Raw genomic sequence first — 23,977 nt, 5'->3', positions numbered from 1 at the left:
TGCTAGCTATTATGTACCATGCTAGCCTTGACCAACACTTAAAAAGCATGAATAGCATAATTAAGAGAAAATTGGATCGCTCTTTGAATTGACTGCAGCCTATGAAGCATTGATACGAATACATGATACAGGGATACAGAGATACGAATACGGGGATATGATAAATTCTTAAAAGTAGGATACAGATACGGCATGGATATGCCAATAAATAAATAAATAATATATTTTCAATTTGTTGTCAACCAATATAACATATGGTAAAAAAATGATTATCCCATAAATGATAAGATAAAAGGAAAGAAAGCTACATATTTAATATCTACATGTCTAAGACTTTAGAATAATATTATAATAGAAATTGATATGAAACTTAAAATGTTAGTGAAATATTGAAACCTAATTCAACTATTAGTCTACAAATAATAGAGGGTGCATCCTTGTGTTGGATGAATACTATCAAACTTCTAGTGAAGAAAATACATTCTAAACATAATTTACATCTTAGTTTTAGAGCCAAGTTGATTCTAGAGCTAAGTGGCAAGAAACTAAAGTTTGCTCATCAAATGTATGGGAAGCACTTTAGGCAAGTCCCATGAAACTAAGGTCATCATATATGGATGGGTCAGCATAAGGGATAATGACACTACTTTATAGTTTATAGCTCTAATCATGGTTTGAAGTTTCACCCAAGAAACAGTAGCTGCTGAACCTTATTGAAAACTAAGGCTGAAACCAACAAGATTACTAGGTTTGACCTTGGTTTCATCCTAAGAAGCATGAACACTTCAAACAATATACCATATTCGTGTCTGTCAGACACCAATACGCGTTGGACACATGTCAAACACTTCTAAAAAGTATGCAATACTTAAAAAGATAAAATAAATTCAAACACTCATAGGGCACGACTGGACATGCGAGGACATGCCCAAGACACATTTTGGAATTTGGACACGAGATTTAGTATAAGCAGGTTTTGGGCTAGGTTTAGAAGATGTTTTGGACACAAGATTTAGCATATTCAATAGAAATATATAGCACAAATCATCTACTGTAGGGATTTTCTACATATCAAGAAGATATGTACCGCAGAAATCACAGGCTAGTGCATTGGAGAAAAATAATGTAATTATTTAATTATCACAATATCGAATTGTATTGTCATGTAGTAGCATGACATTTGTGACTTGTTACGATTTTTCAGTTGCTTCATGTACACTTTAATTGTCTCTTGTGAATAGAACATGCATGCATGTGTATTTACATAATAATTAGCAAAATATTTCTTTAGATGTAGATAGAATATATATATATCTAGATATATATATATATATATATATAACTTTTTTATTCATCTATTTTGTCGTGTCCTAAATATGTCATGTCCTAATTTTTCAACATTTGTTCTATCATTGAGTTTATATCGCCGTGTTGTATCCATGTTCCATATTCATGTCATGTTAGGTTTCGACACAAAATTTTCTGTTTTCCCCAATTGTCCAAATGGCAACCAACAGAAAATAAAACCTAATTTTTTTCTTACACTAAAGTATTTTGTAAAAGATATTATTATTTGATTTTTTTAATGAATGTACTATTATTCAAGGTTCTAGGTATCTATTTTGGAATCGGGTACGTAATGGCCGTGTTGATTGTATCAGCCTTCCGTTTCGGACAATTCAGAGTGGGGATCGACAAAACCAGCCATATAAGCTAATTCATTTTGGCAATACAGATCCAGATCGACCGCTACTTGAATCTATGCTATTATTGTTTACCCATTGCAGTATTAGAGTTACTTATAGAGTTATAGTTGTTCATTTTTAGTCACTCTAATATCTGTAACATCAAATATAAGATCATAGATTGTAGTTATTATTTGTCAAAGAGAATTAAGTCCCAATGTTGTCATAGTTTTCAAGGTCTGAATAAAATTGAGAAATTTAATTTCCCTCATTCTATTCAAAATTGATTTTGAAATTATCAAAAATTGTGTGGGATGAATTTTTTGATCGACAAGAAAGTGTACAATAAAGCTTGCCGACATCTAAAAAGCCATGGATTTAAGTCAAGAAAATAGTCCCTTTAGGAGGAAAGGGTTAAAGTTAAGGCTATGCATATCTTCTTTCTTAGACCCGGACAGGCAAGAGCATGGTTCAAGGTATCAGCTGATATGTATCGATACCAGCCATTACCGATTTGAAACTGTTATCGAAATTAGTTTTCTCTTGGTTTGACCCAATATTGTCCGTATTGTCCAATATTGGCTGTATAAACCGATATGTATCGGCTATATTAGCTATAAATAAACAATTTTGATTTTTTTATCTTTTATGGGGACTATATGCAGATCACAATAGTAAGTTGAATTTTACGTGAATCTAACTCAGGAAATCAATATTTTATGTCCCAAAGTCGGCTCCACATTTTACATATTATTCCCATTTTCTTTCTACTCCTTTAACCTCTTTGTTTATATTTTTTTCTTCACTCCACTTTTCTTACAATCTTTTTTAACACCTCCCATGCTCATCTTTGTTAGAAAGGTGGTCATTAGCCTCAGCTCGTGCTTTCTTGCTCTTTTGTTCCAAGGTGACAATAATGAACACATGTGTTTACTGAATCCATTTGGAATTCAATATTGTTCTTAGTATTTTCACTCTTTATGTTATGTTGTTAATATCTTATGTGAGTAATCTTTATTTTCTGATCTTTGTCATTTTTTATGAACTTTTGAGATTTCCTACATTTTAAATTATTTATAGAATTTAAGTAGTTAGAAAATAGTCTAAAAAACTAAAACTAAAATGGTTGATATACTAGTGACAAAAACAGCCGATACTACTAATATTGTTGATACATATCATTTTTTCTTCGACGACTTGATATCAATACCGCTATCACTTATGTCCTGTCTAGGTGATTATCTTAGTATCTATATCTTATTTTAGTACGTAGATTGATTTTGAAAATCAAAATTATTGTACATGATTAATTAGTAGATTCTAATAGCCTACTATAGTTCTTAACAAGGATACGTTAGTACTTTTTTTAGATTGTAGATATTAATTTTAACTTCTTCTCTAGCAATTATTTCTTTTCTTTGTTTATTTTTTAACTGCTTTAAATCTTAGGTACCTGCTAGCGCTTAGGTGCTACATGATAGTACATTTTTTGGATTGTAGATATTAATTTTAACTTCTTCTCTAACTATTATATCTTTTCTTTGTTTATTTTTTAACTGCTTTAAATCTTGGGCACCTGCTAGTGCTTAGGTGCTACATGATCCCTTGTTTGCCTATCTACCACCTACAGCCTTTAAAACCTTGGTTTTTAATAAAGATATTTTGATATGGGATATCTATTTGTGATGTTATTTGTAATAGTATCTATATTGTGTAAATGTGGTAAATTAAGTTAAATTAGTTTTGGCTAGAAATTCTAAAAGCAACCACAATATGATATTATAACATAAAATAAAATCACAATTTGGGTATAATTCTAAACCCATTTCCTATACTAATCCAAAAAATGAAATAACAAATATATTTTTATATTAAACTAGATCATCCTTAATTTCAACTATCACAATCAGGCACTATATTTATCCCATATTTTTATCCCAAAACTTATCATTCTTTCTTCAACCAAACACCCTAAAAGAAATCGGGCTAAAATTTTCTTTCTTCGTAATAAGTCCTCATTTTATTCCAATCCCAATTTTTCTTTATCCCGCAACCAAACAGGCCCACAGGAATTTGGGCTATTACTAAAGTTATCACAGGCATACACAAGTACTAGTGGTAATCAATTTTTGAGAAACAATGATTGGCAAGTAAAAGGTGTGCAATTCGGGGTAAAATACCAAAATGGGCCAGATAAAATTTTATTCAACCGATTACATATTCAAGTTTTTCTAGATATGGATCTAAAGTCATCATACTCAAATCTGAATTTGTATCTTATCTGAATGGTTCTATCCAGATATAGATATAGATATAGGTTAAGGAATCCTATCCAAATATGTATTAATATATCAATTCAGTTTATATATTATGAAAATAGTAAAATTAAAATATAATAAAGCTCATTTTTTATTTTTAAATGAATCTCGTATATGTTTTATTTTTTTTACTGTGCTACATATTTTAGTAATACCATATTATTATATTAACATATCATATTTGGATAAATCTGATATTTGTCCATATCAAGTGAATAGGGCATTATATAATTAATTTTTCTATATGTCCACTATTTGTATCTGTATTTGAATCCAAAACGAGAAGTTGATAAGGATATGGTTTTGCCACTATCCAAAATGGCAAAATCCTTATCCGAATTGTTTTCACCCCTACTCTAGTATGGTTTATGGTGCTCGATGGATTGAGGATTCTATGGTGGATGCTTCGCACCTAGAGTAGGTTTTCTCAAGTAATAAATTTCCTTTTGGGTGAATAAAGTTATCTTACAAGTTACAACCTCTTAACATTACTCAAGCTTCACATATTAGATAACTAAGTGTTCTCATTTTATGGAACAGTGAAGTACATTACTCCCGATTTGGCTAGCACAGTCGCATGGATCAACATTCCCTAGATTGGATTTTTAATGATCTTTTCATATAAATTATGAAATAAAACTAGTAGACATAATTTAACATGGAAAATTAGAAATACACTATTAAGTGATACTCTTGTCTTATATTTTATGTACAACTCTTGTTCCCAAGGATGGCTATGCCGATCGGCACGGGGCGTGCCGGTCGGCACTTGCCGCGCCGGTGGCGTACCGGCATATGGCACGACGGATCCGGATCCGCAACTTAAGTTTTAACCGATCTCTCTCTCTTTCTCTTGATCTCTCTCTCTCAATTTCTCTCTCACTCTCTCTCGGTCTCTTCTCCCTCGGGCTAGGGCACCCGACAGCGGCGGCGGCGGCGACGGCAACGACGGCGACGGCAACGACGGCGGCGGCGGCGACGGCGATTGGCGAGCGGCGACAGCGATCGGTGAGCGGCGATCGGCGAGCGGCGACGGCGAAGGTGAGTATCTATTTTTTTTCTCTCCTCTTATGGCACGTATCTATTTTTTTCTCTCCTCTTATGGCACGGCCGGCAAGTGCTGCCGCACGTGCCGTGCCGTGCCGTGCCGACCGGTGTTCGACACAGTCCGTGCCTGTGGCACGACTATCATTGCTTGTTCCTTTACCATGCCACCAATTGGAGTATTTCATTTTCCTCAATTTTAAGATAAATTTAAATTAATTATAGTAAAATTGTGCCGAATGAACCACTAAAAGGTAAATCTACAAGACCCATTCTACAATATCATCAAAGTTATTAAATGTAGTAACTTTCTAGATTTTTTCAATGCAAAGCTTGATCTAATTTTGTTGTTTTCAAGGTTAAGATACTTGAAAGTTGAAACACATATCGCAAACTGAAGTGCTTGTTCAACCAATTTAATATACCACAACTAAATGATAAATAACAAACTCAAGTCACATGTTGATGGTCCAATGTTAGGAATAGTTATACATATTCTGCGAAAGTTAGCCATGAATTTCATCAAATACAAGAAAATGCTTCAGAAATTGAGCCTCTCATAGAACTGAATTCTCACATTGAGTTGGTCATACATGATGTTTGATGTCGGGTTCTCATGATTTGCTGACTAGAAACCACAAAATATATATAACCTATATATCTCATAACTCAATTGATCAGCACTCAACGATGATTTAAAAAATGTCCACTGACTACAGCAATTCAGATAATTCAATGCATGTTAGATCAGCACAGGTAACTTACCCAGAAGAGAGGATAAAGTGATATTAAGGCATTGTACTTACTTGCAAGATACTATCTGCACCAAATTCTCTCCTCCAATGAAGCATTTCTGACCACATGCTGATTGCTTTCTCAATATTAAACCCTCTAGCCTTCAAAAACCTGCAAGAATAAAGATGAACCATAATAATATGAAAGGAACAAAGTCAACCAATATCGAATTTTTACAACAATTGAAGATAATGAATTTGAAGCACAATTCTAACAATCGAAGACATATATTAGGTTTGACCATGGGTGACCCAACTCGACCCTACCCACCTGACCCATTTTTTGGTGGTTTATGTCAAGAGTGTTTTAGTCCATTAGGTCGAGTCGGGCCGAGCTTAAATTATGAGACCAATCTATATTCTGGCTGGGCTTTGTTTGATTACAACTCCAATGACCCAAAAAAGATTGCCCAACAAAAGCTTTTTCTCATTAATTAATTCATCAATTGTTGATCTTTTCAGCTCCCTATGGCCTTTTATGAAGACTTTGGAGTTGCTCCTAATATAAGTACTCTATTGTTAAGGCATGCTATCATTTTTGGTCTATTACCTAATAGTTTAAGCTTTTGCTTCAACTAATTAGCCAATATGGTATCAGAGCTATTTTTTTTAGAGGTTATAGGTTCAAATCTCAATTGCCCACTTTTATTCCCTAACTTTTAGTATTGAAATGGCGAGTTGCACATCCTATAATCCATCATCTGTCAACGTACGGTATTAGGAGTCACACATAATGGTGTATGTTAAAGGTATGATATACAAGTGATCCATTACCTAATAATTTAAGTTTTTGAGTCAACTGATTATCTAACATCTATCTTTCTCCTTGATTCTAGCCAACATACTGCCCTATCCCCTCTTAATTTTAAAATTTACCACTATTGTTCTATTTCGCCCTTCTCTTTTGTAGAATGGGTATAACTAAAATATTGGCTGGCATAATCTTGAATTAAGATCTAGCTATGCCCGTATTTCTATTTCTTTCAACTAACGTCACAAAATGGTTTGTCATACCGAGCAGGAATGAGTCAATGACCATGTTGGCAAGATGTTGGTGACATTTGTGCTTACTAGACATTCTCAATTTTGAATAAAAAAAAAGGAAAGTTACAAGATTAAATAACATAAGGCAGTCTTAATAAAATAAAAGCAAAATCTTTGACAGCATTTACAACACTAGTACTATATCTTGTAGTTTCTAGTAAAGGATTGTTTAGGAGATCAATAGATAACCTTATAAAATTTGAGTAGGAAACAGTGTATGATGTGACTGACTTAGGATTGGATGAAATCTTATAGGGATATGAGAAATGAGATGAAGAGTAAAAGTCAATGATGGCCGTGCCACAGGCACAGATCGTGCCGACCACCGGCCGGCATGGCACAGCACTTGCCGGCCATGCCATAAGAGGAGAGAAGAAAAAAGGGATACTCACCTTTGCCTTCGTCGTTGCCGATCGCTGCTCGCCTTCGCCGTCGTCTCTCTCTCTCTCTCTCTCTCTCTCTCTCTCTCTCTCTCTCTCTCTCTCTCTCCTCCTCTATCAGGCTAGGGCACCCGACGCGCTCGGGCGACGGCAACGGCGATCAGCAACGGGTAGCTCGACAACGAGGTCAACGACAAGCGGCATAACTATTAGGAGCAGTGCCGTTCGGCACCCCCTCATGCCATGTGTCGGTACGCCGCCGGCACGGTAAGTGCCGGCCAGCATGGGACGTGCCGATCGGCACGGCCATCCATGGTAAAAGTCATCACAGCCTTCTAGGTCATCATAAGGTATGACTTGTTTTGGCTAAATTCCATGTTTTAGACTTTCAAATTACTTATTTTTTTCAATTTTAGGAAAATTTTGTTTTGCTTATATAATTCTATGTAGAACTCAAAATATAATTCCATTTATTCTAATGTAGTTTGGTCGGGTGAAGGTAGTTGTCCATATGTCTAAGTTGAAACTTTTTGGCAAATTAGGGTATTGGATATTATTAGTCTATATTTAGTCATGTAAGCCTATTACCGGATTAACTTAATTTTCTTAATAAAATTTCAAGGTTTTCCTCAATTTTGTCTTTTATCTAGTATTCGTGAGAGTCAAATCATTAGATAAATGCTTCCTTTGGGTATTCATTAGGGAATCAATGAATCAAAGTTTGTATCATATTCTTTGACGCTCCCCAGCATCAGTTACTTAAGGGCTCAGATACTAATATTAATAAGTTATATTATTACTGGGAACTGATTGTAGTCTTTAGAAAATCAAGCTGATAAAACATACATTAGAAAACTTAGATCATTAATAAACTTCAAAAAAGAAACACTTATGACTTATCCAACCCTATGTACAGTCAACCTCATATATCATACTACCTAGTAGGATAGGAATGGATAAATTCAATTAGAAGGGTATAAAGTATGAATCAAATAAGTATAACTAAATATAATATTTGCACGACAAACAAATATGGTAGGTCTCAGTGTGCAAATATTGCATAAGACAAATACATGATTTTGTAGACTTTTTATTTACTAATGTATATGTTCTAACATTTTTCTAGGAGATATAAAATTTATTGCGGTGTTCTTGCTCAACAGAGTATACTACTATAGGGTTGTGTGTTGCATTAGAGGTATATCAGGTTGTAGGCCAGATAAACAAATAGTACTTCATTCTCTAACCAAGGTCTAAATATGTGACAAAAGATAAGATAGGCTTTTGTTAAATAGAAATTAATCTATTTGGTAGTAAAGGTTTGAGATGAAATAATACTTAAAGATAAATATTAGCCAAATGTGAATCCATTTGAGCACTGACTGCTCACTAATTGCAAGAGTTACTTGATGAATAAGCTTGTAACTCTATGCTTGTGTTGATTTGCAAAAAACTTGGAACACTGAATAGCTCAACAAGAACAGCTTCTGATCTAAGAAGAGATTTTTATCCCCTTTCTGGTGTTTCATTGAACGAAACACATCTCATGCCAGCACTGAAAATTTGCTAACCAAGCACATCCATAAGTGATTGATGTCACAGTGTCATTTGCATTACCATGAGAAATGACTAAGATTAATATAAAAAAAGTATGATACGATCCTTCCTCGGCTATAGGCTCTGATACCAGCTTGATACGAACCCTCTTTTGGTGCTATGGCTCTGATACCAGATTGTTACGATCTTGCACGGAACTTTAAGATAAGATCCCGAAATATCCCGCCGTTGGATCACTGTGAAATTTTGATATGTTGTAGGCCCGGAAAAGAGCTTTCCAACGGATCTAGTTTCAGGCGAATCGGAGTTGGGGATCTCGAGATATTGTTCGTTTAGTAGACGAACGTCAGGATACTCTGTTTTTGGATTCCGTGGATGAAGGCACGAAATCCTGGGTAATGGTGGATTGTGGAGGGCCGGTGTTGATGGGGTGGCACCGGTGTAAAAGTGATGGTGGAAGGGTTATGGATGATGGAAAGGTTAGGGATAGCGATGGATAAATTGGAAGAAGGGGAGAAGAGGGCCACTCCTAAGGGACTAGGGTGATTGGCCTGTCGAGGAGATTAGAAGCGGCGTCGCCGGGGAGATTGAGGGAACGGGAGCGAAGAAGATGAAGGAGGCAAGGCAAACTCAATTCTCAATATTCAATTCCTAATTTTGGTTGCCCTACACATACTTTTATAGGCTAACCAACAACTCAATCTTATCCTAAAACACAATCTTATCCTAAAACTCAATCTTATCCTAAAACACAATCTTATCCTAAAACTCAATCTTATCCTAAAACTCAATCTTATCCTAAGGTAAATCCAAACTCGAGACGACGTCGGTGAAGTCCGAATCGTATCAATCCACCACGCTTCCGCAACCTTGTCCTCAAGGTTTGAAATTTGGGAAGCGATCCATGATGTCTGTCTCTAGCTCCCATGTAGACTCGTCGCAGGTTTGCCCAGCCACTCAATCAGCACTTCAGTCTCTAATCTGGATCCTTGGCGTCTTCTCCTACGACTTAGGACTCGAACCGGCTCATTGGAGCCATCTTCCTCCATTGGTTCGGGTAAGGTCGAACCCACTACATGGTTAGGCCCGATCTGGGCCTTCAATGCCGAGACATGGAAGACGGGATGTATCCTGGTTCCTTTGGTAGGTCCAATCGGTAAGCTTTGGACCGATTCGTTGTAGCACTCAGTACGGACCATAGTACTTGTATCCCAACTTTTGGTTCAAAATTGGCCTCAATGTGGATTGTCGATACGGTTGAGCTCGAACGAACACCAATTGATCCACCTCAAATTCTCGCTCACGTCTCCGCCTTTGTCATGCGTTTGCTTCATGCGGTTTTGTCTTTGTGGCTAGGTGAGTCTTGAGCCGTCTCAATGTTTCATCTCGATCAGCAAGCTCCAAGTCAAGCTCAGTCCTATCCGTCGCCGCGAGTCTATCGTAGGCACGCAAGACAGGGGGAGTGCGCCCATAAACCGCCTCAAATGGGGTCATGCCAATGCTTGAGTGATGAGCGGTATTGTATGACCACTCAGCCCAGGGAAGAAATTTGACCCAATCCTTTGGTCGATCCGCCACGAAGCATCGCAAGTATTGCTCTAGTCCACGATTCACCACCTCGGTTTGGCCATCCGTCTCGGGGTGATAAGCTGAACTAAGATTGATTTGAGTCCCTTGCAATCTGAAGAACTCGGACCAAAACTTACTTATGAAGATGCGATGGTCATGGCGACGGTTCGGCGGCAGTCCTCGGGGTTCCTCGAAGAGATCCTGGCACTCATGCAGCAGCTCTTGCAAGTCAGCGGCTATTCTCCTTGGTGAGGGATGTTCTGGTTCAGGAACAGCCATTTGCAATAGTAGAGCTCGGTCCCCTGCACTAGGAAAGCCTACAAGTGGTTGCAATGTTGGTCCTTGCCGCGGTTGATTTCCATCCAGCAGTACCTTTCTTCCATTCCTCCGAAAGGTCAGTGTGAGGTTTGAGAAATCAAATGTTACGGGCCCCAAGCTTTGAAGCCATTGGGTTCCCAAAACAATATCAGCTCCTCGCAAGGCTAATGGATAAAGATCCAATGTGAAACTTTGGCCTTGCACCTTCAATACCACACCTCCACAAATAAAATCTGCTCGCAAGGTGGTGCCATCTCCAATCGTCACATCGAACCCTTCCGTGGGTTCCGACTCGAGCCCAATCTTCCTAAGGAGCCTCTTGTCAATGAAGTTGTGGGTGGACCCGGTGTCAATCAAGATTCTCACTTTGTGGTCTTCTTGACTACTCCGTTCACCCGCAATGTCTTTGGCGCCGCCGTCCCCGAATAGGCGTGGAGGGAGATTTCAGCTATAACGTCCTCCACGTTTTGCTCCTCAACTTCTTCTCCTCGATGTCCAGCCACATCTGCGCTTTCAGCTGCAAGCTCATCCTCCGCTTCCTCCAATCCATCGATGAGCATCACCGATCCCATCGGTTTAGCACAACGATGCCCCGGTACAAACTTCTCATCACAACGGAAGCATAAGCCCTTGGCTCTTCTTTCTTCTACTTGGGCAGGTGTGAGTGCTCGCCCGGACCTCTAGGTGCGTACTTCACATCTTGGGATGGCTTCAAGGGTGCTCGAGGAGGTATCAATGCCGTAGCAGCTCTTGGTACTCCGCTAGTGTTTCTGCCGCTATGTTTGGTAGAGCTTGAGTGCGGCTTCCTTGGCTTGTCCAACTCGCTTCCAGTGTATCTTCATGGCTCTATGCTTGTCATCCATAAGCACCGCATCTTGGAAGGCCTCCTTTAAGGTTCTAGGCCTTAAAGCCCTCACATCGGCTTGTATGTCACCCCGCAGCCCGGAGATGAAGGTGCTTTGCGAAGTTGCCGATCCGTCCATGGTGGATGACATCGGCTACTAATCCTCTCAAATTCTTCTTGGTATGATCCAACCGTGGTCTTCTGAACCGTCTTTGAGAGGAGAGCATCAAAGTCTTCATAGCCCGATACTCCAAATCGCCGTGTGATATCGGCGCAAAATTCAGCCCAAGTTTCGATGGCCTCAATGGCATTGGCTGATCGAAACCAATGAAGCGCCGCATCCTCAAGGTGGAAGCTTGCAAGCGTCACCTTGTATTCTTCCGCCGTACCTTGGTATGCAAAGAATTGCTCCGCCCTATACAACCAATCAATTGGATCGCCACCTTTGAACTTGGGGAATTCGAGACGCACGACTTGTCCACGAATGCCGTTGTCTCGTTCCGGATCATGCCCAACTCCTTGTCTAACCGGCGGAGGATGCACCATGAAGGGTTGATGATCCCTCCTTCGGTTTAGATCAACTCGCCGTGGTTCCGGATCGTATCGGCCCGCCCATGGATCTTGATCTCCAATGTGGTCTCCATGGTGATTCGCTCGTCGGATGGGTTCACCCGCAACTGGTCCTGGTGTAACCATCCTTGCTTGCCTCTGCCCATAGGGTGGTGGTAGCAGCGGCTCTTGTGGTTGCAAAGGCTGAACCGGTGAGGATTGATTCAAGGGGGTGGACTCGCGTCGTGGGGTCGATGGTGCCTTCCCGTTAGACATTGCTTCCCTTGGCGCCCGTAGTTCCCGCATCATCTCCATCATCATCTGGTGGTTGATGGCCATCTGCTCTGAAATAGACCCCAACATGGATAGAACGCTAGGCTCTTCCGTATTCCGATTAGATCGGATGGTTCCGCGGGTGGAAGTCCCCGCAATCGTCTCTTCCTCCTCTATTGGGAGAATCTCTTCTTCATCATCACGCCGTGCAGCCATGGATCTGGTGGTCGTCATTGGAAGCGCTTGTCCGAGGAACGGTGGCTCTGATACCAGCTTGATACGATCCTTCCTCGGCTATAGGCTCTGATACCAGCTTGATACGAACCCTCTTTTGGTGCTATGGCTCTGATACCAGATTGTTACGATCTTGCACGGAACTTTAAGATAAGATCCCGAAATATCCCGCCGTTGGATCACTGTGAAATTTTGATATGTTGTAGGCCCGGAAAAGAGCTTTCCAACGGATCTAGTTTCAGGCGAATCGGAGTTGGGGATCTCGAGATATTGTTCGTTTAGTAGACGAACGTCAGGATACTCTGTTTTTGGATTCCGTGGATGAAGGCACGAAATCCTGGGTAATGGTGGATTGTGGAGGGCCGGTGTTGATGGGGTGGCACCGGTGTAAAAGTGATGGTGGAAGGGTTATGGATGATGGAAAGGTTAGGGATAGCGATGGATAAATTGGAAGAAGGGGGAGAAGAGGGCCACTCCTAAGGGACTAGGGTGATTGGCCTGTCGAGGGAGATTAGAAGCGGCGTCGCCGGGGAGATTGAGGGAACGGGAGCGAAGAAGATGAAGGAGGCAAGGCAAACTCAATTCTCAATATTCAATTCCTAATTTTGGTTGCCCTACACATACTTTTATAGGCTAACCAACAACTCAATCTTATCCTAAAACACAATCTTATCCTAAAACTCAATCTTATCCTAAAACACAATCTTATCCTAAAACTCAATCTTATCCTAAAACTCAATCTTATCCTAAGGTAAATCCAAACTCGAGACGACGTCGGTGAAGTCCGAATCGTATCAAAGTATTAAAAAATTTGTCCTAGCAAATCTAGGGATAATTATGGATTGTGAATTACTTACTGATAGAGTCATAGAGATTCCGCAGACTCAATCTCATTTCCAACTAAGTTCTAAGAATATAGTGGAAATTACATGACTGAAATGAAATGCTCTACGAGAGGAGTTAACCCAACTAGGGAAATTCCTATAGCCTAACTCCTATTTCATTTTCCGTTGAACGCAGACTGATCATAGTTGGAACAAATTAAAACAAAAAGGATGGAATAATTTGAGAATATATATGTTCAATAACCTCAACCAATTGTTCAAGTAATAATACTTCCATTTCTAAAGACTAGCCACCAAATTAGGGAATTGGATCAACCCCACTCGACAAACATTACAAAATTGCAAATTTCAAAATATCCCGACTTCTTGACCTTTGGGAACTGTCATCCTTATTGCAAATACTTTCACCTTATGCATCCTCCATATGCATTATGATATAAGTTGTTATTATGCCTGACAACACCCTCCATGCTACTACTCAAAAGTCAATATGCCCATTTGTATTGCATTTTCCCACCCGCAAAGGTCCCACAAAAATTGTTTGAAAGTTGGCTTGAATAGAAAGGCTATAGGTCAAGTAGAACAACTCTTTCACCTAATTTGCAGTATTTTGTTGTTTCAATTCTAGGGAAACAAAAGGTATTATCAAGCAATTGATGAAACGCAAAATGTAAATGGTAACACAATTTGTAATCTATGCTATGCCATCTTACTCCTAGGATTATTTGCTTATGTTACACATAGTCATGTGCCAACTTATATGGGTCTTCAAATACAAAGGAAATCAGACAACAAGTATCAATAGGGGAATCTTAAGAAATCCCAGGATTATCATATAATCATATGCATAATATAAGGAAAGGATGATTGTACCAGCCATCACGGATCAGCACAAGGCCATGCTAATAGAGTATCAGCACTTAGCACAGGTTGTGCAGTGGCCTAACCCTGTGCTGGGGTGCGTCGACCATGCTGATTATTGCAGAATTTTTTGTTTTTCTTTTCTTAAACTTTAAAAGCTAATTTGGGTGTACAATGCACAGCCTTGCGCTGGCATGCCGGTTAACACAAAGATTTTCTTTTCTTTTTTGCATTTTAAAAATTAATTTAGGAAATACAAATAGATAAATCTAGCCCATTTTTTTTAGATCTATTATTTGTAAGGATCTCTCTGCATAATCTAACATTTTATGCTAGATCTACAAAAAAACACTCTTTAAAATATAGGAATCAAAGAGAAATTTTGATTTTAGCTAAAATTTTCCCCAAATATCAAAAGTAATATGTCAAATTCATTCAAATTGCATGAAAATTGGTATATGAATATATTAGATTAACTCCATATGAATAGATTTTAACAAAATTTTATAATTTTGATTTTGAATTTATTATATTTCCCCCAAAATTTTCCCCAAATTTCAAAAAATTTGAAATTCATATGTTAAGTTCAATAAAACTTTGGTCAGAATTAAAATAGGAAGATGTCAGATTAACTATTTTCAACTAGGATTTAGTTTTAATTATTAAAATATTATCAATTAATGAATATATTCGATTATATTATATGTTGAATCCACAATTCGGAGGATCAATTGATCCTAATCCGGATCGGGATTGGCTGATCTAGATCCGGATTTCCTCATCTCTTTCACTCTTCCTCTCTTTCTCTCTTTCACTATTTCTCTCTCTTTTCTCCCTACTGTAGTTATTGTTTCTCCAACATTGAAATCTAGCTCTGGCAAACTCCACCGACGCAGATCCAACTCCAATGATCTCGATGATAATGATTTTCTTATTTTCTTTATTTTTATGTCTCTCTCCTATCTTATTTCTTCACTGCAATTTTTTTTTCTTCTCTCTCCTTCACTATGGCAGAATTTTTTTCTTTTTTTCTTCCACTCTCTCTCTCACATTCTTCGTTGGAGCTATTTTGACCAAGTTAATACTTTTTAGTTTTTAGGCTTTATATGTTAGTAACCTCATTTTTTCAAGAAGAAAATTAGAGATATGTTATATAATAAAAAATAGTCTGATCCGCCCGAGCGACTAACACATATCTATTTTTTTTGGAGGCTAATCTTGATGCCGATTTTGCGAACCTTGGTTGAATCATATTTCTGCTTGACTATTACTATATCCTTAATAAATTAAGCCATTAAAACATTATCTAAGGATGAAAGACTCTAATTTAGGGCTTTAATATATATATTCAAACCAAAAATATATATAAAAAGTAAAACCCTAAAATATATATTAGAGGCATGTCATTGGCATGCAGGAGTGTGTCGAACCAGCACACCCCTTGCCGATTATCTGCACGATACATGCCTTTGGTATAGCCAACCTTGATTTAGGAGGTTGCTTGTGATACAAAACCATAGTAGAGATGGATTTGTAGTAAGAGTCTGAAAATCTTTATCGGTGAATCATGAAATAGCTATACAATGCCTATACATATCCTCATTAATCCACCATGAGGGTATCCCATCACTCCAGTATACCTAGAAAGCATGTATACGAATATAGGAGATGGACAACGAATCTTGAAAAATAAACAAGGACACAACACTGCTTAAGCATGGAAGTAGATATTTTATCTTGCACTCTCTAGAGATTAAATAAGAAGTTTCCAAGAAAAATAGCAAGCTAAAAGTCAAGAGGTGATTCGGAAAAGAAATTACCCTGAAGATATATTTTACAAGATAAGCATGGCAGAATTGGCATAAATAAAGGTAGACTTGATCAAACGATCCGACCCGATTTAGACTGGGCTAAGCCTAGCCCGGACCCAGTTTAGGCCCAGCCCGGCCCGGCCCGAGCCCGAACTACCCATGGGCTGCACGGGCCAGCCCTTTGCCCGCCCGATTCATCCCGGAAGCCCACCCGTTTAGCCCGCAACTAGGCCCGCCCATTCTGCTACGGTAGCCCGCCTGTTCTACTATAGTACTTACCCGTTCTACTACAATAAAAACCAACTAAAATTTTGATATTGTACCGTTTTACATTTTTTTAAAGCACACATTTAAATTTTTTAATTTATTATTATTATTTTTTAAAAAAATAAGCTAATAGTAAAAAAAATTATAAAAATAGCTAAAATGTGGGTTGGGCCGAATGATTAGTGGGTTGAGCCGACCCAGCTCGACCGGCTAGCCCGATCTCTCACGGGCCGACGGGCGGTAACGGGCTAGACTATTCTAGCCCGGCACAAACCCGGTCCGGCCCGAGTGATTGGTGGGGGCAGTGAACAAATACTTAAGTCCGATTGGCCCGAAAAGCCCGACCCAGCCTGCCCGATGATCATATCTAACTAAATAAAGGAAGACTAAAGTTAAAGGACAGTTTGAGAAATTTTCTAATCTTACACTCTTAATAGTTAATAATAGAAAACTCAGCTTAAAAGATCACTAATTCATTTCTCAATCATCTTGATCTGTGAAAGCCTGAAAGGTAGTCATTACTTACCCAAAGAGCAAAAAACCTGCCATAATAACATCTATCATAAATCGTATGTTTTCTTAATAACATCTATCATAAATTTTATGTTTTCTTTGTTCCCATTCTTCTAGAATATGCATCCTAAGATATCATCTAAATGGGCACTTGTAATTCAAGGCATTAATGTAGGTACTCTACCATCGCCAAAGCCCCTTTTCCCAATTTTCGCATTCACCCTATCAGAAATAACTATCACTAACATCACATTTCTAACGAAACCACATAAATCACTAGATTTGAAGCAGAAAATTCATTACACTTTCATGTCAATGATGAACATACCAATCTCATAGCACATCAAAAGAATAACAGATATTGGAATACCCCCCATATCAGCAATCTTGAGAATAACAAATTAACAATCATTTATGTTGAATTAAAACCTACGAAACTAAGGAATTTATGAATAAAAATCTCACCTCCTCATGGCGTAATAATCATCGTGGCGAGGCGGCAGCAGATCTCTCGCGATCAGGGCCTTCCGGAACTCTTCCACTGCACTCTCCTCGGCTTCCTTCCCATCTTTCTCAACGATGGCGTTGGACTCCATCCTCCTCCCCCTCCCTCTTCCCATTGCTAAAGGAGGGCTCATCTCTCCCTTCCGATTCGCACGTCTAATTACCAAGAATGATAATAAGACGATGGACGAATTGGAACATATTCTGGAGGAGGAGTGAGGGAGGGAATCGCCAGTGGGCAAGAAAGAAGGCGTAGCTTCCGACGGGCAGGAAGGACAAGTGTAAAGGGTGAGGTGGCGGTAAAAGGGACCGGATTCGTTGAGAGGAGTGAACGTTTGGAACGGGAGCTTGAAAAGGCGGAGATATTTAATTACAATTTCAAAATTTCAATACCAGGGGGGCGGAGGCGAGGAGCCATGTTTGAAAAAATGCTCGAAATCGAATTCCTGACCACGAGAAAGAAAAGAAAAAGAAAAGCTCGAACGAGATGCGTGTATTGTTGAGGTCCTCGAGAACATTTGACATATGAGGACGTGATGCTGAGGTAAACCAAGGCGATATATCGTATGACGACGACTTAGGATTGCGACCTTTGCTGACATGCTTCCACGTTAGGGTGGCGGAGAGAGCGATAGAACAAAGGTAATATAACTATTTGTCAATCTTTCCACCAGTGGCGAAGCGAGGTTCTCATAGTCGCATAGCTTTTCTTCTTTAATTTTTTCTCTCTTTTTCCTTTCACTTTTTATCTGCAGCGCGAAAAAAGAAAAGTTGCTGGTGTGCATTAATCCCTTCTCCAAAACAGCAAGTAAGATGATAATGCAGCAGCTTTTGACCAAACTAGCCTCCCAAAATTGTTTTGGCTTGAAACGAGAAATAGGTTTAAAGAGAAGAAAGGATTCTTATGAAAAATATTTTCCTTGAAAATGACCACCTTGGCCCTTTTTATATAAGTCATCGTATATGAAAATAAATAAATAAAATATAACATAATAACTTCAATACTATTAGTGTAGAAGTACGACAAGGTCGTCATGAGAGTGGGGTACTACTTTAAAAAAGCTGAAAACTTAGTGAGAGAGCAGTCCGGAGGGGTAAAGGAAACTAATAGTAAAGGAATGTCCATGGATGGAGGAGTATCAGGCAAGTGAGGTGATGTGATCCAGGTCTAGTCAAATCGATTCACAAAGACATTGGGCTCGATTGATCGAGTCTATTTATCCTTTAATTATTTTATAATGTAAGTCTTTTAGACAAGTCTAGTTTAGTCATATAAGTCATTAAGACAAGTCTAAATAAGTCATGAAAACTCTTAAGGTAAGTCTAATTAAATCAAGTAAGCCTTTAAGGAAAGTCTAATTAAGTCATATAAGTATTTAAGGCAAATTCTAATTTGAGTCATGTCAGCCTTTAAGGCTAGCCCTACTAGAACTCATTATACCCAACATCTATATATAGAGGGTTTAGGCTCCTTTGTTAAGTATCCAAGCATTAAAAAATTATTTTAGCCTTAAGATTATCTTAGGAGTAAGAGTAAAATAATCTAAGAGTAGAAATATAATAATTCTCTCTTCTCCACCATAACCACCCATTGACTCTCTCTCTCTGAGATCCACCACCTTCCATCATCTCCATTAATCGTTATTCAACCTAACTAAAGCCTAGATCCCCTTGTTGTTGATCGACTCTATTCGGTTCGTAATAATTTGGTATCAGAGCCATCGTTATCCTCGGACCAGATGACAATCACATGAGGTATGGCAGCAAGAGTAACTAAGGAGACTTCTATGGTCAGGGATCCATCGCTAGTGACAACTACCCGATTACTCAAGAACACCGCTAGAACTGCCGACCCCACCACTGTAATAACCTAGATCTAAAAACATATATATAATAATAATAATAATAATAATATAAATTAAGTTAAAAAAGCGACAAAAAGAAAGAAAAAAAAAATTTAAATTTAGTGTTGCATGGCATGAGCTCGTGCCATGCAAGTTGTGGGTGCACACTGAGGGCGCCACGTGCGCCCACAACCGTCAGTTCGTGCCATGCAGGTTGTGGGCGCGTGCTAAGGGCACCACGTGCACCCACGACCGCCAGCCAGGCCAAGCGGGCCGCAGTCGCTGCCTTCCCTCCCTCACCGCCTCTCTCTCTCTCTCTCTCTCTTTATAACTCTCTCTCTCTCTAACTCTCTAACTCTCACTCTCTTTCTTACCCTCCTCTCTCTCTCAATCACCTCGCTCCTTCTCGTCATTATTGTCGCTGGCACCGCCGCACCCCCCTCACCACCTCTCTCTCTCTCTAACTCTCTTGTTCTCTCTCGAGCTCTCTCTTTCTCCCCTTCTCTTACTGATGTCAGCCTGCCGCCATCGTTGCCGCCTCTACCGCCGCCGCCGCCACCGCCGAGGTGAGCCTCCCTCCCTTCCCTTCTCTTCTTCTTCTTCTTCTTCTTTTCCTGTACTTCTTCTTCCACTCGTCATTCTAACTCCTTCTCTGATAACAAGACACCTATCTAAATCACTTATTTTATTTAGTTAATCTAAATTAGCTTTTTAGATATTTAATTTTTCAAGAATATGTATATATTTAGTAACATGGTTATTAGACAAGTATAATTAGTGTATTTTCAATTAATTATAATTATAAATATAACTTCATATATTTTTATTAGATTAATATATGTCTTTATAATTAGATATATATATATATACACACACACACAACTTATAATACATTATTATGCATGTAATAAAATAGTAGGCTTACTTAATATTTATATTACATGATTAAGTAAAGATTATTTTATATGCAACTCTTAATAGGTTTAGTAAGAGTAGAGGTCACAAAATAATTAAAGTATAATTATATAATATTATATAATATATGTGCTTGTATTTTAAACTATATTATTGTACATGTAGCTCTTTTACCTTTTTTATCGAAAGAGATTAACTATTATATACTTAATATATAATTAGCAAACTATGGTTTTATAAATAAATGTACAATTAGAATAATAACATATTATTATTATTATAAATAAATATATGATATAAATCAAATCATTAAATAAAAATAAAAGAAGAAATTCTAAACCTAATAAATCATCATATGTTACACAAATAGATTCTAATTGGATAAATAACTAAATTTATATTACTTAAATATTTTCATATCCCAACCCCCTTATGTGAAACCCCGTGGACTCTGTTAGCGATGAGTTGACCCTCGGTTGGCGGACATAAGGGGTACGTGTTTTATATTTTCTGATCAGACGGTGAGTAGTCTTATCCCCTAAACGTATTTCTCAAATTAGGATATATTATATAAATTATGTATATGCATGTTTTGGCCTCCAACATGATTATATGACTTTATCTAGAGATGATTTCAGTCAAGCATATTTTATTATGCATTTGATTAGGCCAATTTGAGATATGAGTATATTTGATCTCTAGTATGAGTATGCATGTGATAGATTAGCGTGGGTATGCATGTGTTGACTACATTGTTGGAGACTACATTGCATTATTTTTCTCTTGATTCCTATTCCACCTAAATTCCTATTATGCATTGACTTGTTATTGTACTGGATATATACATATGATCTATTATTTAGAAGGAAAGCATGAAATGTGATTGATAGGATAGTTGATAGAAAGCATGAGGATACCCGAGTGGGCGCGAGGGTTAAGGCGTGCTTGGAGATGATTGATTGCTCGACATAGCCGTGATCTTATTGGCCTTACATCCGAGGTTATTAGTCTGTGTGCGCAGCAGACATTCGGACACATGTCATTCGCCAAGGCATATGTGACAAGTTATCCTCATGAGATTTCTATCAGCTAGAAGGGTGCTCTGTCTGGATAGATGTTGATACCCTTAGCGGATGGCAGGATATGATTATATTTGAGATACTCTTTGCGGGTGGCAGAGTATGCTCTAAGCCTTCAAACATGATATTGAGACCGAGTACCGGGTGTTAACTGTACATAGTAGTCTAGTATGATGTACAGAGACGACATTGATGACTGAGATGTTGAGAAATGCATGTGATTTTATTATTATCTGATTACCTGATTATCGAATGGTCAATATACATCAAATATAGTTGCATTTGATATAATAGTATGGTCATGGTCGGCATGCATCATGTGTCATATTTTAGAGAGAGTTATGATGATAGTATGACATGGTGATTTGCTTATTCATTGTCGAGGATTATATATTTTTATTAATTATGACATGTTATCTATCTTTTATTTATATATTATTATTGATGACATATTCATATACTCATTTATGATATAATGCTCTTTTTGATTTATATTATCCAGTATATGATTTACTCTCTATTTAGCATCACTAATTCGGGATAAGGTCTATTCACTGAGTCTTTTGCTCATGGCTCTCTTTATTTCTTTTCTAACCCCCTGGATATTATGGTACGTGACAGCGACTTGAGATATCCTAAGGAGATATTAATACATCTTGTTAGAGTCTTTTCTTATTACATTAGTTATTTAATTTTAGAAAAAATAAACTTTCTGTAGGTCGCGTTCGAACGCGGAAGGGGGAGCATTCAAACGCCTTTTGTGAACGCTTACATCAGTTCGCAAAAATAGAGAATGCGAAATGTGCGTTCGAACGCAGTCGGGCGCATTTGAACGCCCGTGTGCGAATGCCTGCATCAATTCATATCCATAGAGAACATCTTTTGTGCGTTCAAACGCGGTCGACCCCATTCCAACACGATCGACGAGAGTCCACTAGAATTAGGGTTAATAATTATTATTTTGACTTGTTGGCTAACTTCTATAAAGGTGTGGATGGTAGCCAAAATTATTATGATGAATGAATATTAGTTTCTACCTTCCTCTATCCTCTCTGTAGTCTCTATACCCTAATCTCTCTCCTCCCTCTTCACCAACCAACCACATCTATCATTGGCAAGATCTCATCTATCTTCTAATTTTCCTCGTCTATCTAGTCCTCCCTCCTCTTTGGGATCTCGATCACTTCAACCCCTTTGTCTTTATCCCTTAAACTACAATAACCATCCACCCTCATCTCCATTATCATCCATAACCCTATCATCCACTCCACTCGTCACCACCACCATCACCCCCACTATATCATAATTTTGTCCCAGTTGTAGTTCAAATTTGTGAAGGACATAAATACTAAAAACGTAGATCAGGAAGTTACAGATCGATCAACCTTAGTTTCATAATTTTCTAACTATGGAAGAATATTTGGTGAATATTTTCCCTTGGTTGTGTAGACTGCTTCCTACAATCAATCTAGATCTTGAAGGGATCGTTCCGTAATCTATCAGATATTTTAGAGCAAAGATGAGGTGAGCTATAGACATGAGATTGCATAGAAGATAGTTTATCCAGATATTGAGTTATAATATTATTTGATATTTGTACTCCATTGTATAGATGATGATTTGTATAATACATGGGGTCTATGGTAAGGGTAATGCAACCAATGTGAGAGATGGGATAATGGGTCTCATCGGCTATATGAACATGTGGAAGAGCAAGAGGGGCAGGGTGAGGCTAGTAAAAATAGAGGAGTCACCAGTCATATGATGTGAGGCGCTAGAATCAAAAAGCTACTATTTAGTCATACTAGGGATAGCAAAGGCAAAAGTAAATGCACTACTGAAGCTAAGAGCATCATAAATAAGCTGCTAAATCTGCTGAAGTGTTGCACTACTGAATATGACATTGGCAAGATTTTTGCCGAAGATCATTTCTCAAATGGTTTGAGTGTAGTTTTAGAGAATGGTAAAGTGATCCAATAAATTAGTGCTCGAGGTAGTGGTCGAGGAAGCCAAGTGATGATTTTTGACCTTGCTTGATACCCCTTCGTCAGAATAGGGAACACGCTTAGGATGAAGTCGATAGCAATAAGCAACAAGTTAACTAGGACGATCGCAATAAGTGCACATAGGATGCGATGAGTGATGGTCTCGTCTAGATATATGAGTGGCATGACCAATGGTCGAAATATCAGGCATCACTAATATAGGAGCATGGGTAGCACCAAGTACACTCTCTATGGAACAGAAGGTAAAGTAGTAGTGGCCTATTGAGAGGGCAAGAGATGCTGCCTAAGTTCCTCAACCTATAGCTCAGCAACGACACTATCTAGACTCGGGAGAGTGGAGTGATGCAATAGATGACAAGTTAGATCCTTAAACCCTAAACATAGAAAGGCTAGAAAGTCCATTAATTGGTCCTCATCACGGTGACGCTGAGCAATCGCCAAGTTAGAGGGAGAGAAAATAGGCTCCATTGACATATAAGCTCACGCCATGTCAGTCATGCAAGCATAGAAGTCCTGATAAATAACTGACCATGTCTAGCCTCCTAAGCATCATAACGAAGCTGAAAACAATGCATTAGATTTGACTAAATAAATTGACGACTAAGGTGATGCCAGACAGCCTGAGCTAAAGATAATGTCTAAAGCTGAGGTCAAAATTATTGGTCGACCTACAATATAAGATAACTGCAAACCCGTGTCACACAAAGCCCACTCAGCATACTT

The 23,977-nt window shown here is 38.3% G+C and overlaps 1 protein-coding gene across 1 annotated transcript in view; it reads right to left on the bottom strand.

Annotated features, from left to right (window-relative positions):
• Positions 1 to 17,901, bottom strand: part of LOC140802417 (phosphatidylinositol/phosphatidylcholine transfer protein SFH9-like) — a 36,021-nt gene extending 18,120 nt beyond the window's left edge. The window contains exons 1-2 of the mRNA XM_073157939.1: positions 17,372 to 17,901; positions 5,854 to 5,953 (exon numbers count right to left, since the gene is read on the bottom strand). Of these exons, the coding sequence (XP_073014040.1) occupies positions 5,854 to 5,953; positions 17,372 to 17,544 (273 nt within the window). The 5' untranslated portion in view covers positions 17,545 to 17,901. The remainder of the gene's footprint in view (positions 1 to 5,853; positions 5,954 to 17,371) is intronic.
• Between the last annotated feature and the right edge of the window lie 6,076 nt (positions 17,902 to 23,977).

The sequence above is a fragment of the Typha latifolia genome, chromosome 15 (genome assembly GCF_019914945.1).
Source record: "Typha latifolia isolate L0001 chromosome 15, TyphaL0001v2, whole genome shotgun sequence".
In the NCBI taxonomy this organism is placed as follows: Eukaryota; Viridiplantae; Streptophyta; class Magnoliopsida; order Poales; family Typhaceae; genus Typha; species Typha latifolia.
The sequence above is the reverse complement of the archived record's forward strand: the minus strand, read 5'-3'. Positions and strand labels throughout refer to the sequence as shown.